Source organism: Ochlerotatus camptorhynchus, unplaced genomic scaffold (genome assembly GCF_037179485.1).
Source record: "Ochlerotatus camptorhynchus isolate MF236.1 unplaced genomic scaffold, CSIRO-AGI_Acam_v1.1 ptg000285l, whole genome shotgun sequence".
NCBI lineage: Eukaryota > Metazoa > Arthropoda > Insecta > Diptera > Culicidae > Ochlerotatus > Ochlerotatus camptorhynchus.
The window spans coordinates 445,559-460,936 of NW_027040774.1; the positions used below are offsets into that span (position 1 = coordinate 445,559).

At 37.1% G+C, this 15,378-nt stretch overlaps 1 protein-coding gene across 1 annotated transcript; it reads left to right on the forward strand.

The window, feature by feature from the left end:
- The first annotated feature begins 864 nt into the window (after nucleotides 1-864).
- On the forward strand, nucleotides 865-13,791 carry LOC135706678 (glucose dehydrogenase [FAD, quinone]-like). The gene is made up of 3 exons (XM_065228325.1): nucleotides 865-928; nucleotides 12,002-12,220; nucleotides 12,284-13,791. Exons 1-3 carry the CDS (start codon nucleotides 865-867, stop codon nucleotides 13,789-13,791), a joined length of 1,791 nt encoding a protein of 596 aa, XP_065084397.1.
- Nucleotides 13,792-15,378: the final 1,587 nt, after the last annotated feature.

Here is a 15,378-nt window from a genome sequence, read left to right on the forward strand (position 1 = left end):
TGAGTGAATTATATTTTAAATTGTTTTTACCCCTTTAACCCGTAAAAAACCCGGGACACACTTTTTATTTTCAAATTTTTTATCTTTGAAATGCTATGGCCGATTGAATTGAAATTTTTCTAACATCATTCCGGTGAGTGGTTTTTACATCTGTTGGGTGGTACACTCCTTCAGGCCCCTCCCTCTTTGTTATTTATTAAAAAGATGTGTTGGCACAGAGGTTGTTTTTTTCAATCTTTATAATATATCTTACTTAGGGGCTGTTCATTAAATACGTAAACAGTGAAATTGGGTTGTTAGCGGAATGCTTAAATAAAACAGTATTAAAGGTTATCGTCCATTTAATTCCACTTAATTAATTTTGGTATCCATGACCGATACGTATTTCGACTACAATGTGCAGTCTTCATCAGTGTCATTCCCACTAAAGAACTTATCTTTTTTTTTTTTTGTAGTGATCCAGTGGCAGCACTTGCTTAAACTCTACACTGGACCCCTTTTATTGATAAATTTTGCTTCTATGAGCCTCTACTTTAAATCAACACACAGACGTTCCTAGGCTATGGTGCCCGTTTGGTCACTGTTGTTTTTGTGCTGATCCAAATAGTTTTGGTAATATAATTGCGCATTTTTTTTAAGGTTAATTTTTGTCCCAGTCTTGTCTTCTATCGTCACTTATTTTGTCATTTTGTCTTGTGTATTAACCCCCACTTGTCTTGTTTATTGTGTCAACTTGTGTCTATTGTACTTCCTACTCTGTCATGACTAATTTCATTTATATATAAAAATAGTAATATCAATTACAGGATAAAATGGTTGTTTTTCGATTACTTTTTCAAAGGGAAGCACCAGCTCCTGCAAACAATGCATCCGATCGTCGATCCGGCGCAACCGGCAGCCCGCACACGCCTACCAACACCACTACCAGGTAGAGGAAAATTTCCCTTTCTGATGATAGTGCTAGCATGCGTGGGCGAGCCACCAGCTACGCCAAATCGACGACCAAACGCACCGCCTACAAAGCCGATACGCTCCCTTGAAAAAGTTATCGAGATTTCTACTAATTAATGAATTCTAGACAATTACCTCTCATGATCCTTGGCTCCACTATGATTTTAACTTACCACTTTTTGATTATTTATCAAATACCTCTCCGAGTATATAACGCCCCGATGCCTTGTTGGTTTCTGGTCTCATTTGGATTGGTCCTGAATTTGTTTGATATCCTGTTCGAAGTAATTCTTTGAGTTCCAGGTTGTACGTGTCTCACGTCATATGATTCGCCATTCATAAAGATAATGGGTTAAAAGGGAGTAAAACATACATAAAGGTAGATTAGTATTAGTTGTACTTGATCGAAACACTAGAAAGAAGCATAGATAACTTAGTAGGAAAATAAAACTAACATATAACTAGTGCAATGGATAAGTGTTAGTTCCGGGATCATTTTAGTGTTAGTAGTTATGTTAGTTTTGATCCGTATTCAGTCCTGCCGGCCCCTCCAACACTATTTGCAGCAATTGTGATAAGATTATGCGACACTGCTACTACTTCTATGTTAGATGGTATGACTTAACAATTTTCGCAACGCAATGTCTTTCAATAAATCACTCAATCACTTTGATGTCTGAAAATTTGCTCAAAAGGGTTTTGTTGACACATCATACCTTACCTAAAGCACAACAATCCTAATTCTTATTTCAAACCTATCAACATATTTAACACATCTTTCCTAAAACTTCACTTGTTCGTAAGCGCCTGGTTGAAGATATGACTTTCGCTATTGACATTGTCTGTAATTTACAAATACACTAAATAGGAAGATTTATTATACAACTTCAAAGGCTAGTCGCCTATCTAAGCGGACCCCCCGCGTCCTATCTCTTTTTTTTTTTCCTTTATTTAACGTCGGTCTCTGTTCCGCAATCTAGTGCCAATCACCGACGGACATCGATTGCCATCCATTGACGGCAACCGAATGTGCAGGAAGGCAGCTTCCACACCTGCGTAGGATATCGCACCCATTCAACACACATGGGCCGGGACCAACGGCTTTACTTCCCTTTCGAAGGAAGACGTGACCAGAGATTTTTATTCCTCAGAAAAATCCCACCGACCTCGGCTGGGGATTGAACCCAGACCCATTGGGGTGTTAGAAACCAGTCACGCTTACCACTACACAACCGGCGCCGACTTATCCTATCTCTTATGTTAATTAACTTTCTGAATTCTCTAATTGAAGTTTATTTAATAAATAACTGAAATCTCTAATCTACCTACACAATGATAACCCATGCTTTTAAACTTAAAATTTAACGTGTTTCAAGTACTTCTGTCTTTGACATATATTAATTATATCTTTGTTCGTCCCAGGTGACACCTTCAAGTGACTAAAATGCTTCACTTTGAAGTTAGTTTCCTAGCTGATTTTTAAATTATATAGGGTATATGCTCCAACTATGCTCACACGCTTCCACTATGTTGCACCACAAAAATACGTATGGGTATGTCACAATAGAAGCACGCCACAGTGAAAATCCCGAGCTATAGTTCAAACACTTATCCCAAATCAAAATGAAGCACATATAAGATTAGTTACAATACCATGTACAAAAATGGCGTTTAACATTGTTCCCTGAGTAATACCTCAATGAAAACAACAATGAAAGCTTGTCACGCAAATAGAAGGAGCACCGATGGGCACTTTCTGAAATATTTCAATAGTATAATTCCCTTGCAAACCCAAATAAATCTATCTGCGTAAAAATAAATAAATTAAGAGTGATTTGCGGCAAAACCCGCCAGTATCACACCCAACGTCAGTTCCTATACGTAAGCGTACTACGACGCGGCTCTCAATCGAAGGAGTAACAAGTGTGATACTATCACTGCTAGACTAGATCTTTGGTTCTCTCATGCAGTGGTTTATCAGAGAGGGGAAGCTTAGTAATCCCCATTGTCTGCTCATGACGTTATTCTATCGCGGCATGAGCCAGCAACGCCGACCATAAACCCACCGTCTCCAACACTCCACTAAAAAGCATGAAATTAAGCCCGCCCACCAGCATCAAGGTGCAAAAACTAGCCAAGGGGAGGGATTCCCACTAAAGAACTTATCAAAATCTAACCCCCTTAAGTACTCATCCCATAGGTAAAAAAGTCAAGATCAGAGGTATAAAAATGAAACTGCAATGTGTTGAATCGGAACCTACCTAACTAATTGATTGATTGATTTGTCTTTATTTAATCAATCAACTAATAAAAACCAAATATTTAAGTAAACTAAAGGAGAAAAATCAATCCCGACTGGGATTGAACCCAGGCCAGCTGGAGTGAGAGGTAATCACACTTACCACTACACCACCAGCGCCACTGATTGATATTTTTCTTGTAACTCGAGAAAATAGTAGAGAACAATCATATGAACCCATGTCAACCTTGGAATCTATTCCGGATGTTCCGGTTATAGTTCCATATGGTCAAATTTATTATCTATCATCACCATATCGTGACACATCTACTCGATGAAATATGACCAATGGCACTCAAAACGACAACCATGGAACCATATGGTCACCGTAGAACCGTTTGTTTGTATGTTTATGGTGGCAGTGGACACATGAATAGAGCTAATTCTACCTAACAGTAGGTTTCTGATTATCCAGGAAATGGGTTTACATTCTGTAAATTCATGATCAATCATTATCATATCATACCACATCATTAAATCATATCTACTCAACGAAATATTTATCACCACTTGTGTTTTTGTCTGTGTTACATACCCTCTGGGACTTTACACCAGTTCTCAACTTTGTGTTCTTCGAGCATTTCCACAATTTTTCCAACCCGAAAAATTCATAAACAGGACTGATAATCGAACCCAATCACCTTCAGCATGGTCTTGTTTTATAGCTGTGACTTAACCGAGTAAGCTAAGTGTTAATGACATTCAAATAAAAAAATCATTAATCAAAATGGACACGGTGAGGACGGTTTAAGATGCTTAAAAAAAATGTTTGGATACACTGACAAAGGGATGCGTCTTTGGAGGGTGCTCTAAGTCTTCGAAGGGTATGAATAGCGACTCTTCGAAGTATATATAAAGACCGTCAAAAAAAAAAAGCGGTCTCTTGTTTCTAATCTGAGCAAAGATCAAAAATCAATCCCATAACCGATAACAAGAGTTACGCCTGAGATGGATGTGATGGATCTAACTGCGTGACGCACCACTATAAGCTAGCAATCAGGCTTGCGGCCATTCGTTTACTATAAAAAATATTTTTAAGAAATAAAAATTCATTAGATGTTATAATATTTTGCACTCACAAGATACAAGAAAATATCGTAAAATATGTGTTCGACACATGCAACCTGTCAATTTTACTATCAGAGAGTTATAGGATCAATGAATATTGAAGAGTGAATATTCACCGATCATAAAATTGCTGATTATGAAGCTCTAAAAGCAAAATTCAATGATTTTATGTGTCAAACACATAAATTACAACCTCTTATTATAACTTAAAACTACAAACACCATCATAACATAAAATGATTTAACAATTCTGAAAAAAAAACTAGATTTTATATCAAACTAATGGCCGCAACCCTGCTTGCAATACTGTTTTTTGAGTTAGTTTTATTTATTTATTTATTTATTTATTGAAACGGACCATGTGACTCATCAAATTACATGAGCATTATAGCGAAGACAACAAATCAAGAAGAATGGCAACTCTACCATTTTCTCATACGAACGCTATGAGACAGATACAATCGCGTCATCTGTCGCTCAAAGGTAACTGCTTCGAACGAATTTGATAGCAAAGATTACATCCTCAGAAGAAGGGTTTGTGTATTTGCTCATTTTTCTATGCGTTGCTTCCACCTTCACTCGAGTGCAGCGCTATTATATCTGTCGCTTGGATTCTGGCAAAGTTGTCAGTCTTCTTGATATGATGTCTTCGATTATAGTCACGCATGGGAAGTCCATCAAATAGCACAAATCACACATGTTGAGTATGCTTCGTACTATTGCTTCTTATGCAGGGTAAGTATGCTAGTTTTTACCATAGTGGTCTGCATCAAAATGAATTTGGAAAAGAATAAAAAAAAATGTTTGTTTTTTTTCAAGCATTTTTAGCTCGTTGGCTAGTTTATCTCATAAAAAATTTAACATAAGATAGATTTAATCAGAGAGATTTTTATTTATTTTTTTTTTTATTTATCAAGCCAATCTCTTCTATTATTTAATTTTTATTTTATTCTTTCATATACCTATTTTGTCATATAGGGTTACGAGGTGTAAACTAAGCCTAGCCTTTTTAACTCGACCTATCAAGCAAATAAATTCTTTTTCAGCAATAAATCCAAATTTCGAATCACTTAGTAATGAAACCAATAGAGTATATTTCCTGTTCTATTTTAAGGAAAAAATATTTTGTTTCGTTCGGTTTATGCCGGCGTTTTTCAAACAGCGTTAGTGTAAATTCAGGTCGGTAACTCCGGTAGTGTAGCCACATACAAGACAAGTGATGGTGTCTATCTTACATACATACACAAAACCCATACCTTGTAACCTCCTCTTAAAACTTACAAGTAAAACGTTCCGAAAAACATGTTTAATGCCACATGAGCAATTACAACCTTGCATAAAATCATATTATTAAATATTGAATAACTAGTCCCATACCGAGAAAATTAAGAAATGGTTTGACTACTGTTCGGTCGAGCATTTTGGTAGGATTTTAATTTTTTGAAATGGACAGATCATCCCCATAAGTGATTGTGAACAGATTTTTCAACTAGATTTTCATTTCGTATTCGTTCATTTAAGGGCTGTCCATAATCTACGTTGACAGGGTTGTTGACAATTATCCACGGCCCATACAAATTAAAAAAAAAATGTATAGACAATTGTCTACGCAAAAAACGGTGTACGTAGTTAATGAAACAGCCCCTTAACAGATTGATACCACTTGAAGAATCCTTTGTTGAAAAACATCAGGCTATTTTTTTATTTTTAGTGGCAACGACGGACTGCAGACTCACCATTTCATCATTACCCCAGTAAAAGTAGGCACGTTATTTCGCCTTTTTGGCTATATACGGCTCAACAATGCCTATACCAGTGTTTGTAAGTTCTGATGAGGCCCTTTTACAGCCAAAAAGGCGAAATAACGTGCTTACGGTTACTTAGGTAATTACAAAGTACCTTACGATTCAGTGAAGAAAAATCAGCTTTGGCAGATTATGCTAGAACATCATTTTCCGGCAAAACTAATTAGATTAGTTCGTGCAACGGTTGATGAAATCAAGAGAACGGGTTGCAGATGAGATTTCCACCTCATACGTGTCCTTGGAAGGGTTGAAGCATGGTGATACACTTTCAAACTTACTATTCAACATTGCTCGTGTGTGCTGAGGAACGGTATCATCATTAACTTACAGAACCCCAAGCCATCAAAACTGCGAAAGGTTATTTGGAACAAGTTGAAACCAGATGGACCTATGGTTGGCCAGCCAGAACGGAAAAAACCCGGAAGAGTCCCAAAGCAAAATGCGTGTCGATTCATGTTGACATGACTGGTTTTCGACAATTTAGTTACCAAATTTTAGGATTTAACCACTATTTGAAAGGTATGACTATTTACTTTCGAAAGGAATAGATAGGGAATCGATTGAACTTGTGTATGGCCAGTCGGAACGAGAGAACCCGTGATAGGTGGCTCTGCGGAAATACGGATTCACCGGGGAAACGGTAAATTCCTGATAGTAGACCTAGAGTTCCGCGATTTTCGATCACCATATCGATTCTGCTGCCAGCTGGCCAGGAAACGGTCCTCGAGATTGTAGATTCACCGGGAAAATAGACAATTCCTGAAAGTAGACCTAGAGATTCGCAGTTTTTTCCTAAATTTTATATCATAAGCATAGAGGAAAAAGGCTATCACCATATCAATTCTGCTACCGACTTGCCAGAAAACGGTTCTCTGGGTATCCGGATTCACCGAGAAATTAGTCAATTGCTTAAAATAGACGTAGAGATGCCCAATTTTTCCTATATTTCATACAATCATAATCATAGAGGAATCATGCCATCACCATATTGATTCTGCTACCGGGTGACCAGAAAACGGTCCTCTGGATGTCCGGAATCACCGGCAATTTGATCAATTCCTGAAAGCAGACCTAGAGATCCGCGATTATTTCTAAATTGCATACAGTCATGAGCAAAAGGAAATACGCCATCACCAAATCGATTCTGCTACCGAGTGGACTAGTTCTCGGCTATATGATAACCAAATGAAGACATTTTTTGAAACTATGACTATTTACTTTCGAACAGGGAACAGATTGGACTTGTGGGTGGCTAGTCGGAACGAGAAAAACCATGAGAGGTGGCACTGCGGAAATACGGATTCACCGGGAAAATAGTCAATTCCTGAAAATAGACCCAGAGATTCACGATTTGGAAATTTCATACAATCGTACGCATAGAGGAAATATGCCATCACCATATCGATCATGTTACTGGGTGGCCAGATAAAGACTACCTAGATTAATAGACAAGTTCTTAGGACAAAAAATGATCCAAAATACATGTTACACATGATTTTTTTCCTGTATTAGAGATACTTGATTTTTTTTCATATTTAGTCACATCCAGTGATCGGAAAATCAGTTTTAAAATCTCAATAAACTCGCGTGCGAAACTACAACACATGCAATAAGTGTGCCTATTTATAGCACTAGTGCTCCAGTTTTTGGTCCTAGGGGTTAAATGAAATTTGAAATAAGGTTTCATGATTTTATATAAGGCAAACTACAAAAATTGACACACTTACCCTACTGATGGATTTTCATGAAAACCACTCAAACGTCAATGGATAGCATGCTCCTGCATGGTTTATTCATTTTCAATCAAATAATGCAAATTTAAAACTATTAACAATGAACATCGTGAAAATATAAAGCGTTAAATTATTCATCCGGAAATCTGTGAGTTTTTTTTTAAACTGAATTGCAATCTACAGAAATACACAATAGTTATTGCACCTAGTTGCATGACTGATTGGCTTGCAGCATCGTCAGCTCATCTATCTATTTAAAGCTTGCGAAAAAGGTAGAAACTCAGTTTGCAAACAAACTCATCATCTAGATTGTGAAAAATGAAAGCAATGTAAAAATGGCACAGTGTCGATTTTAGAACTATAGAGGGCAGGTTATTTTAAATATAATACCAAGCTCAGTTTCTAACTATAGTTACCGGAGATAATATACGTACAAGCAGTATTGGTTAGGTTACAGTATCATATTTAACTAAATTAATTGATACATAATTTCATACGTTTAGTTTGAATCAAATAATATGCATGATTTACAAGTTACGTTGACAACAAAACATGCAATCAATTTAATTTGACAGACCCTTACGGTTTACGTGATTAGAAAGTACTCCATTAATAACTGTGCATGTGCTTAATGAACACTAACTGAAGGCAGGCGCATAGCTTCAGTTGAGAATAACGTTCCGATTCGACGAAGAAGAAACATTTTTTTGTTAAACTATAATAATGTGGTAGCTTAAAGCATTTTTTTTCCTGAATTAAAGTTAATATCATGTCATACTAGTGCATTTGATTTGTTTTATTTCAACTGTCAATTTGAAAAGGGCCTTAATTATCAAAACATTAATACAAATCAAAGGAATACACCCAATTGTTTAAAGTATATCATACCCAATGACAATCACAATCAGGAATAAAAAATTTCTTTATCATTTACGACAAACTAATCAAATAATAATGGGTCACCAGTAACAGGAAACAGCAAACTTATGTTGTTTGTCATCTTGGCCAGCAATATTATAATATATATACGCCTTTTTAATGCACCATCAACGTAGAGTGCGCCACGGGAGTTCGAGAAGAAACGTCACCAAATCGTTTGTTTACATCAGAATAACTATTTTTCACAACGCAAATTAAAGAATTTTTCATTCAACATCTTGCCAATTTCGATCGGTAATTGTCTTATAGTATGATTTTCCACATATCTGAACTGATTTGTACCCTTACTATCCACACACAAGAAATCCGGAAGATCATAACCACTAAGGCACTTTTCTAATTTTTCATTTTTCGCAACAAAAATATTCCTGCACACCAGCAGGATCTTTGCAAAAACGTTACAGAATTAAATTTTTCAACTGTAGATTAAGTTTTGGAGCATCTCAGATGAATCAATTCATCAGGAAAAGTAAAAAAGTGTTCCGCTTCCTATGCCCCAAGGCAAAAATTTCTGCTCACAACACTCTTTTTGACGTTCTCCTATTCACCACCAGAGGTTGAATCGATCGTTTAGATCCCATTAAAAAGGCCTATAGTATAGTAAAAATATTTTACGTTATATCACTTCATCCACCGCACTATGGGCAAAAATGGGTCCAAAATTACCCAAAATTCAATATCTCAACAGCACGCTGAATTCCGGCCATGAAAAACGACTTTTCCGATTGCACGTGGTCTCATAGACCGGAGAGCCTTGTAGGTATGTGTTTTGGACCATTTTACCCCATTTTCCCCTACTTTTTGGAGGAAATGTTTTTTCACAGCTCTATTTTTCGTAAAACATAAGCACTTTATGCATGGTTTTACAATACTATGTCTTTAAACAACAGTTCATGAGATATTAGGGGAATACGGGGTACACTTTATAGGGGAGTAAGGGGTAACAGTGAAAATACAATCAATGTTTTTTAATACAAAATCCATTTTTTTTAATATCATATTATTTTTTCTGAAAAATACTTTTAATTAACTTTCATTTGGTATTTTGAGTTCCGTCATCGGCCAAACAGTTCAAAAGTTATACATTTTTGAAAAAAAATCGAAAAAAAAAATTTTTTTTTTTGACCGCCCTAATATATAAATAGTCACCCTAATGACAAAATAAAAAATCGCGGGTCTAATATGTTGCGATATGGATCAAAACTACCATTTTTTACAAAATTCTGAGAACCACTATATCGTTTTGCTGTATACAGACAAAAAAAGTGAAAACTCTTTTAAAACAGATAGGGAAGAGCGCTACTTCGTCGTAATCGCCCATTTCCGTTCTATCGAGCAGAAATCATCAATAATATCAATCATTTCACAATGCACAAAACAATAATACGTTTGTTCCGATGCGTTAGTTCATTAGCTACAACATAAATCCTATTAGAGCGCATTGTATGCATGTTTACGCTCATTGTTCTCAAAACAAAAGAAGCGCTCCTAGCGCATCCCCTTTTTCTCCGTTTATCCGTAGGACGAAGAAAATATAATGGCGTTTCAATGCGTTTGGACGGAATTGAAACGCGTAGGACGAATTTAGAAGCAAGAAGCAGTGTTAGATTTTTAATAATATCTCAACATTGTTTGACTCTTTATCAAATCCATGGAAAGGTGGATAAATTTAGAAGTTATCAGCGATGAAAACATTCCATGTTTTGTTCAAACCCTTTCCAAAAAGCGTGGTAAAGTGCTGGATGTCCTTAGTAGGACGGAAATTAGATCAAAAACCCTAGCAGTAAATTAAAACTTATTTAACCCCAATTAACCTTAAAATTTCGAAAAAAAATCTTATTATTGCAGGCAACCTTTGGGGTCATTCAAATAATCGCATCGTTCAACATTTTTATAAATTAAAATAAATTTAGCGAGGGTTCACTTTTACCCCTTACTCCCCTATAAAGTGTACCCCGTATTCCTCTAATATCTCATGAACTGTTGTTTAAAGACATAGTATTCTAAAACCATGCATAAAGTGCTTATGTTTTACGAAAAATAGAGCTGTGAAAAAACATTTCCTCCAAAAAGTAGGGGAAAATGGGGTAAAATGGTCCAAACACATACCTACAAGGCTCTCCGGTCTATGGGACCACGTGAAATCGACTCCCGGACGATTTCCCTTGGGAAAAGTCGTTATTCATGGCCGGAATTCAGCGTGCTGTTGAGATATTGAATTTTGGGTAATTTTGGACCCATTTTTGCCCGTAGTGCACCGTGTCACAAAGGGAATTTGTCACGACAATGCATGAAACATTGTCTTTATTATTGCTCGCTCATTCCCAGATAACTATCGCAAAAATCCGCAACATTTGCCAGGGAGAACTGCAGGAACAAGAACAACTTTTGCAACCAGAACTAATATTATGTAGACTTTTTCAATCATGGTTTATAAATTAAAGATTGCTGGGACATTTATCATTATGAATTGATGATTATCACAACTTCTCACTGAAATCACCACTAAAAAAAAATATCACCACCGAACTCAACTAATTCGGTAAGATCATAGTTCATTCATATTTAAGATTTGGAGTCAGACCATGCTAGCAAAAGAACGAAAGAAAGAAATCCCGATTGTCAGTTCTGGCTTGATGCATTTCTGGTTCTAGAGCAGGTTAATAATATAACCGCTATGCTGCAGGTAATGTAAAAGATGGACAAGTCCGTCGAAAAATGCGGATGGAATTTTATGTCTTCGTTTTTTTTGTAACCACTAGCTCCCAGCCCTAGGCAAACCCTGAACAAACTCAATCGATTGGGCAAAACAATGGAAACACATATTGATTCTACTGGCAATTCGGTCAATCTAGTATCAAGTATCAAGTACAAAGCAGGTTGATGCTTCGCGAAAAAAGACAAGCACATAGGTAACATTTTGTTATAAATTAAAGAACCAAGATAGAACACCTACCAGTTGTGCTTCTGAGACGATGCAGAACGCAAGAACAACCAGTTCCTACCGATGGTCGAGAAGAGTGATTTTTCTGTCGGTTATAATCAGTGTGCTATGTGTTGAGAGAGGATACTCATGGAATATTAACAAACATAGGAATACGGCATACGGAAAAACCGGAAAACAGGATAAATTTAGAAGTGCGTAGTGTTAGTCGAGATGAAATAGGTCAAATATACACGAAGACATTGGTTTGTTGGTATTTCAGATGTCCAGAAAGAGTACGATTTCATTATCGTCGGAGGAGGTAACGCCGGTGCTACATTAGCCAATCGGTTGTCCGAGGTTTCTCATTGGAAGATTCTACTGATAGAGGCCGGAGGAACGGATAACTTTTTATCGGAAATCCCATTTATGGCGGCGTACCTTCAATCAACGGCGCTTAATTGGAATTTCATTTCAGAAAAGCAAGAAGGCAGTTGTTTAGGTCAGTGAGCTTGAAGTGCGTGATAAACTGTGACTAAATTGTTTTTTTTTATTATTATTATAGGGATTATAAACGAAACATGCCCCATGCCCAGGGGCAAAGGGCTTGGAGGTAGCACACTAATCAATTACATGATCTATAACCGTGGTAACCGTGCAGATTTCGATGGTTGGGCAGCTGCAGGCAATGAAGGGTGGTCTTACAATGATGTGTTACCGTACTTTATGAAATCCGAGCGCGTTACCTTTCAGGATACTAACAAAAAGCCTAAGCATGGAAAGCGTGGTCCAGTGAATGTGGAATATGTCGCATACCGATCTCGACTTGTGCATGCGTTCGTTAAAGCAAACGAACAGCTCGGTCGCAGTATAGTGGACTATAATGGCGATTCTCAGCTTGGCGTTGATTATCTTCAAGCCACAACTAAACGTGGTAAAAGAGTAACTTCAGCATCAGCATATCTCAAATCCAGCCAAAACCGAAAGAATTTACACATTCTCACAAAAGCCAGAGCAACGAAAGTTTTAATCAATTCTAAAACAAAAGTTACAACTGGTATCGAATTTTTATGGCAAAAGCAAATGCATCAAGTCCATGCGAAAAAAGAAGTAATACTATCAGCGGGTACGATCCAATCACCTCAACTTCTTATGCTATCCGGTGTAGGTCCAAAGGAGCATCTCGAAGAGCTCGGCATTCCGGTCTTGATCGATTCCCCAGTCGGAAAATCTATGTATGATCACTTGTGTCTCACATCGCTGGTATTTTTGACTAACACTACAATGGATTTCTTTGATACTGATCGGTTGGGAGTAGGAGATGTGCTGCAGTATACGCACGGAAAAGGAACACTCACCGTCCCAGGTGCACTTGAAGCTTTAGCATTTATTAAAACTGAAACTTCCAGCGGACCATCTGATGTTCCTGACATTGAATTGCTGTTCCTCGGTGGCTCTCCTGCATCCGACTATGGTACGGGTTCGGTCCGTGGCTTCTTCTGGAAACAAGAGATCTATGATACAGTTTTCAAACCAACTGAACATAAAGATCAATTTACTATTGCCGTTATGCTATTCCATCCCAAATCGAAGGGTTACATACGACTAAAAGACAGCAATCCTCTTCATTGGCCACTGATATATCACAACTTCTTAACCGAACCGGAAGATTTAGCTACAATGATTCAAGGAATAAAGGAAGCATTGCGATTAATTGAAACACCAGCCATGAAGGCGATAGGAGCTTATATCAACGAAACGCCGATACCTACATGTGCTAGATTTCAATTCGGAACGGACAGCTATTGGGAATGTTTGTTACGATCGCTGGCAAACACCCTGCACCATCAAGTGAGTACTTGTCGCATGGGTCCAGAAAACGATCCAGAAGCCGTGGTATCCCCGAAGCTTCAAGTATACGGAGTACAAAATTTGCGAGTCGTTGACGCCAGCGTTATGCCATACGTCCCAACAGGTCACACACAGGCACCGGTTTACATGATAGCAGAAAAGGCTGCAGATATGATAAAAGACCACTGGAATTGGGGAAAAGAGCTCAAGAATGACGACTGAAAAACTCCAAATTGCATGATCTCAATTAACAAACCATTTGTATGAAGTGACTTTAATGTAATTTATTCACAATAAATTTATGAACTAAATAAACTGGACTAAAAAAATTAAAGAAAAGAAACAACTATTAAACAGTTGAACTAAGATGCCTCGAGATTATATTCCGATCTCATCAAGAAGAAACATAAAACTGCACTTCGACAACGAGTATGCCAGGACACGTTGAATCGATAGAAGTTCATTGTGATAGGCATAAACTATGCGGCATATAAACGACGCTTTGCGAACAAACTGTCACAAGGAAGAGTAACTTGGACAAAACCCTGGCCAAAATTAAGTATTGCTATTTTGAGTGATATTAGGCATTTTAAAAAAATACAAGAACAATAGTTTATCACATTTGTTCTTAAATTATATAGAACAAAAGGCTCGCAAACACCAAGCTGGATGAGCCCGGACGAGTTTTCACCAGAAATGTGATCATACCAACTTGAAGTTTCGTTCGTCCATTCATATGATCGAACCACGCAGAACTTAAAACAAAAAGTACAAAACTACTTAAAAATCAAATTTTATAAAACTTCTTTAAAACAAGTTCAAACATTGAAATATTGAGACCATTATCCATCAAGTAGTTGGCATTGAAGACAAGGAACACATTTTCTGAGAAACATTGACTAATGATCATACGGGCTGTTCCTAAATAGTTGGTTTTAAAACCAAATATAGCTCTAAATTATTTCCATGTGAAGTGTTCAACTCAACATTTTTATACATCATTTAACATATTTCGACCGCTGCCACAATGTGCTCCATATGTTTCAGTATACAACAAAAAAAACAAAGAACACCGCAACAAAAGTTTTTTTTTTCTTATTTTGACCAGCTTGTTTGCATCTGAGTGTCACTCAACCCTCTCTAGCATCTTTTAAACCGTTAGGAGATAATACTTTCAGAAAAAAGTTACTTATAACTTTTTAGTTTGAAGCCAATCGAATATTGAACACATAGCGGAAATGCCTTTAGTGTTGGCATATCCCAAGGAACATTGCTAGTTTTATCGAGGTTTTAAAGCACTGGGCCCATCGTCAAAAAATGCTTTCTTTCCAAATGTATGTAGGGACACTTAGGCCGACATTAAGGACATTATTTCCAGAACATTCATTAAGCGAAGGCATGACATCGGACGTTTGTTTGCAATCATCGTGAGCAAAATAAATTTTTATCTTGCTTGAGTGATACACCCAACATGACATGGCATGGCAGGTTAAGCCCGGGACACATTACATCCTTTGTTGATGCGTTTCGTTTTAAAATTAAGGGTAGCTACGAGAAATATGAAATAATCTGCGCGAACTTCACAGCAAATCCGCAACAAATCCCCAAAAAATTTGCGCCATAATAAGTCTGATAACAGATCTGCGCCGAATTCGCGAAAATTGCAAATATTGCCAAATCCACAATGTCGTAAAAACTCTGAAAATTTGATTAGAAAAAAATAACATAAAATGTTGAATAACTCACTTAGCAGTCCTTTCCGACCTTATGTTTCATGGGGATTTTTCATAACATTAGGAGTCCTATCTA

What these genes read in the sequence shown, in the direction of transcription:
- LOC135706678 (XM_065228325.1), top strand. Translation starts at nt 865, where the DNA reads ATGCATCCGATCGTCGATCCGGCGCAACCGGCAGCCCGCACACGCCTA. An exon ending in CCTACCAACACCACTACCAG is followed by an intron (nt 929 to 12,001) that starts GTAGAGGAAAAT and finishes TTGGTATTTCAG; the next exon opens with ATGTCCAGAAAGAGTACGAT. An exon ending in GCAAGAAGGCAGTTGTTTAG is followed by an intron (nt 12,221 to 12,283) that starts GTCAGTGAGCTT and finishes TTATTATTATAG; the next exon opens with GGATTATAAACGAAACATGC.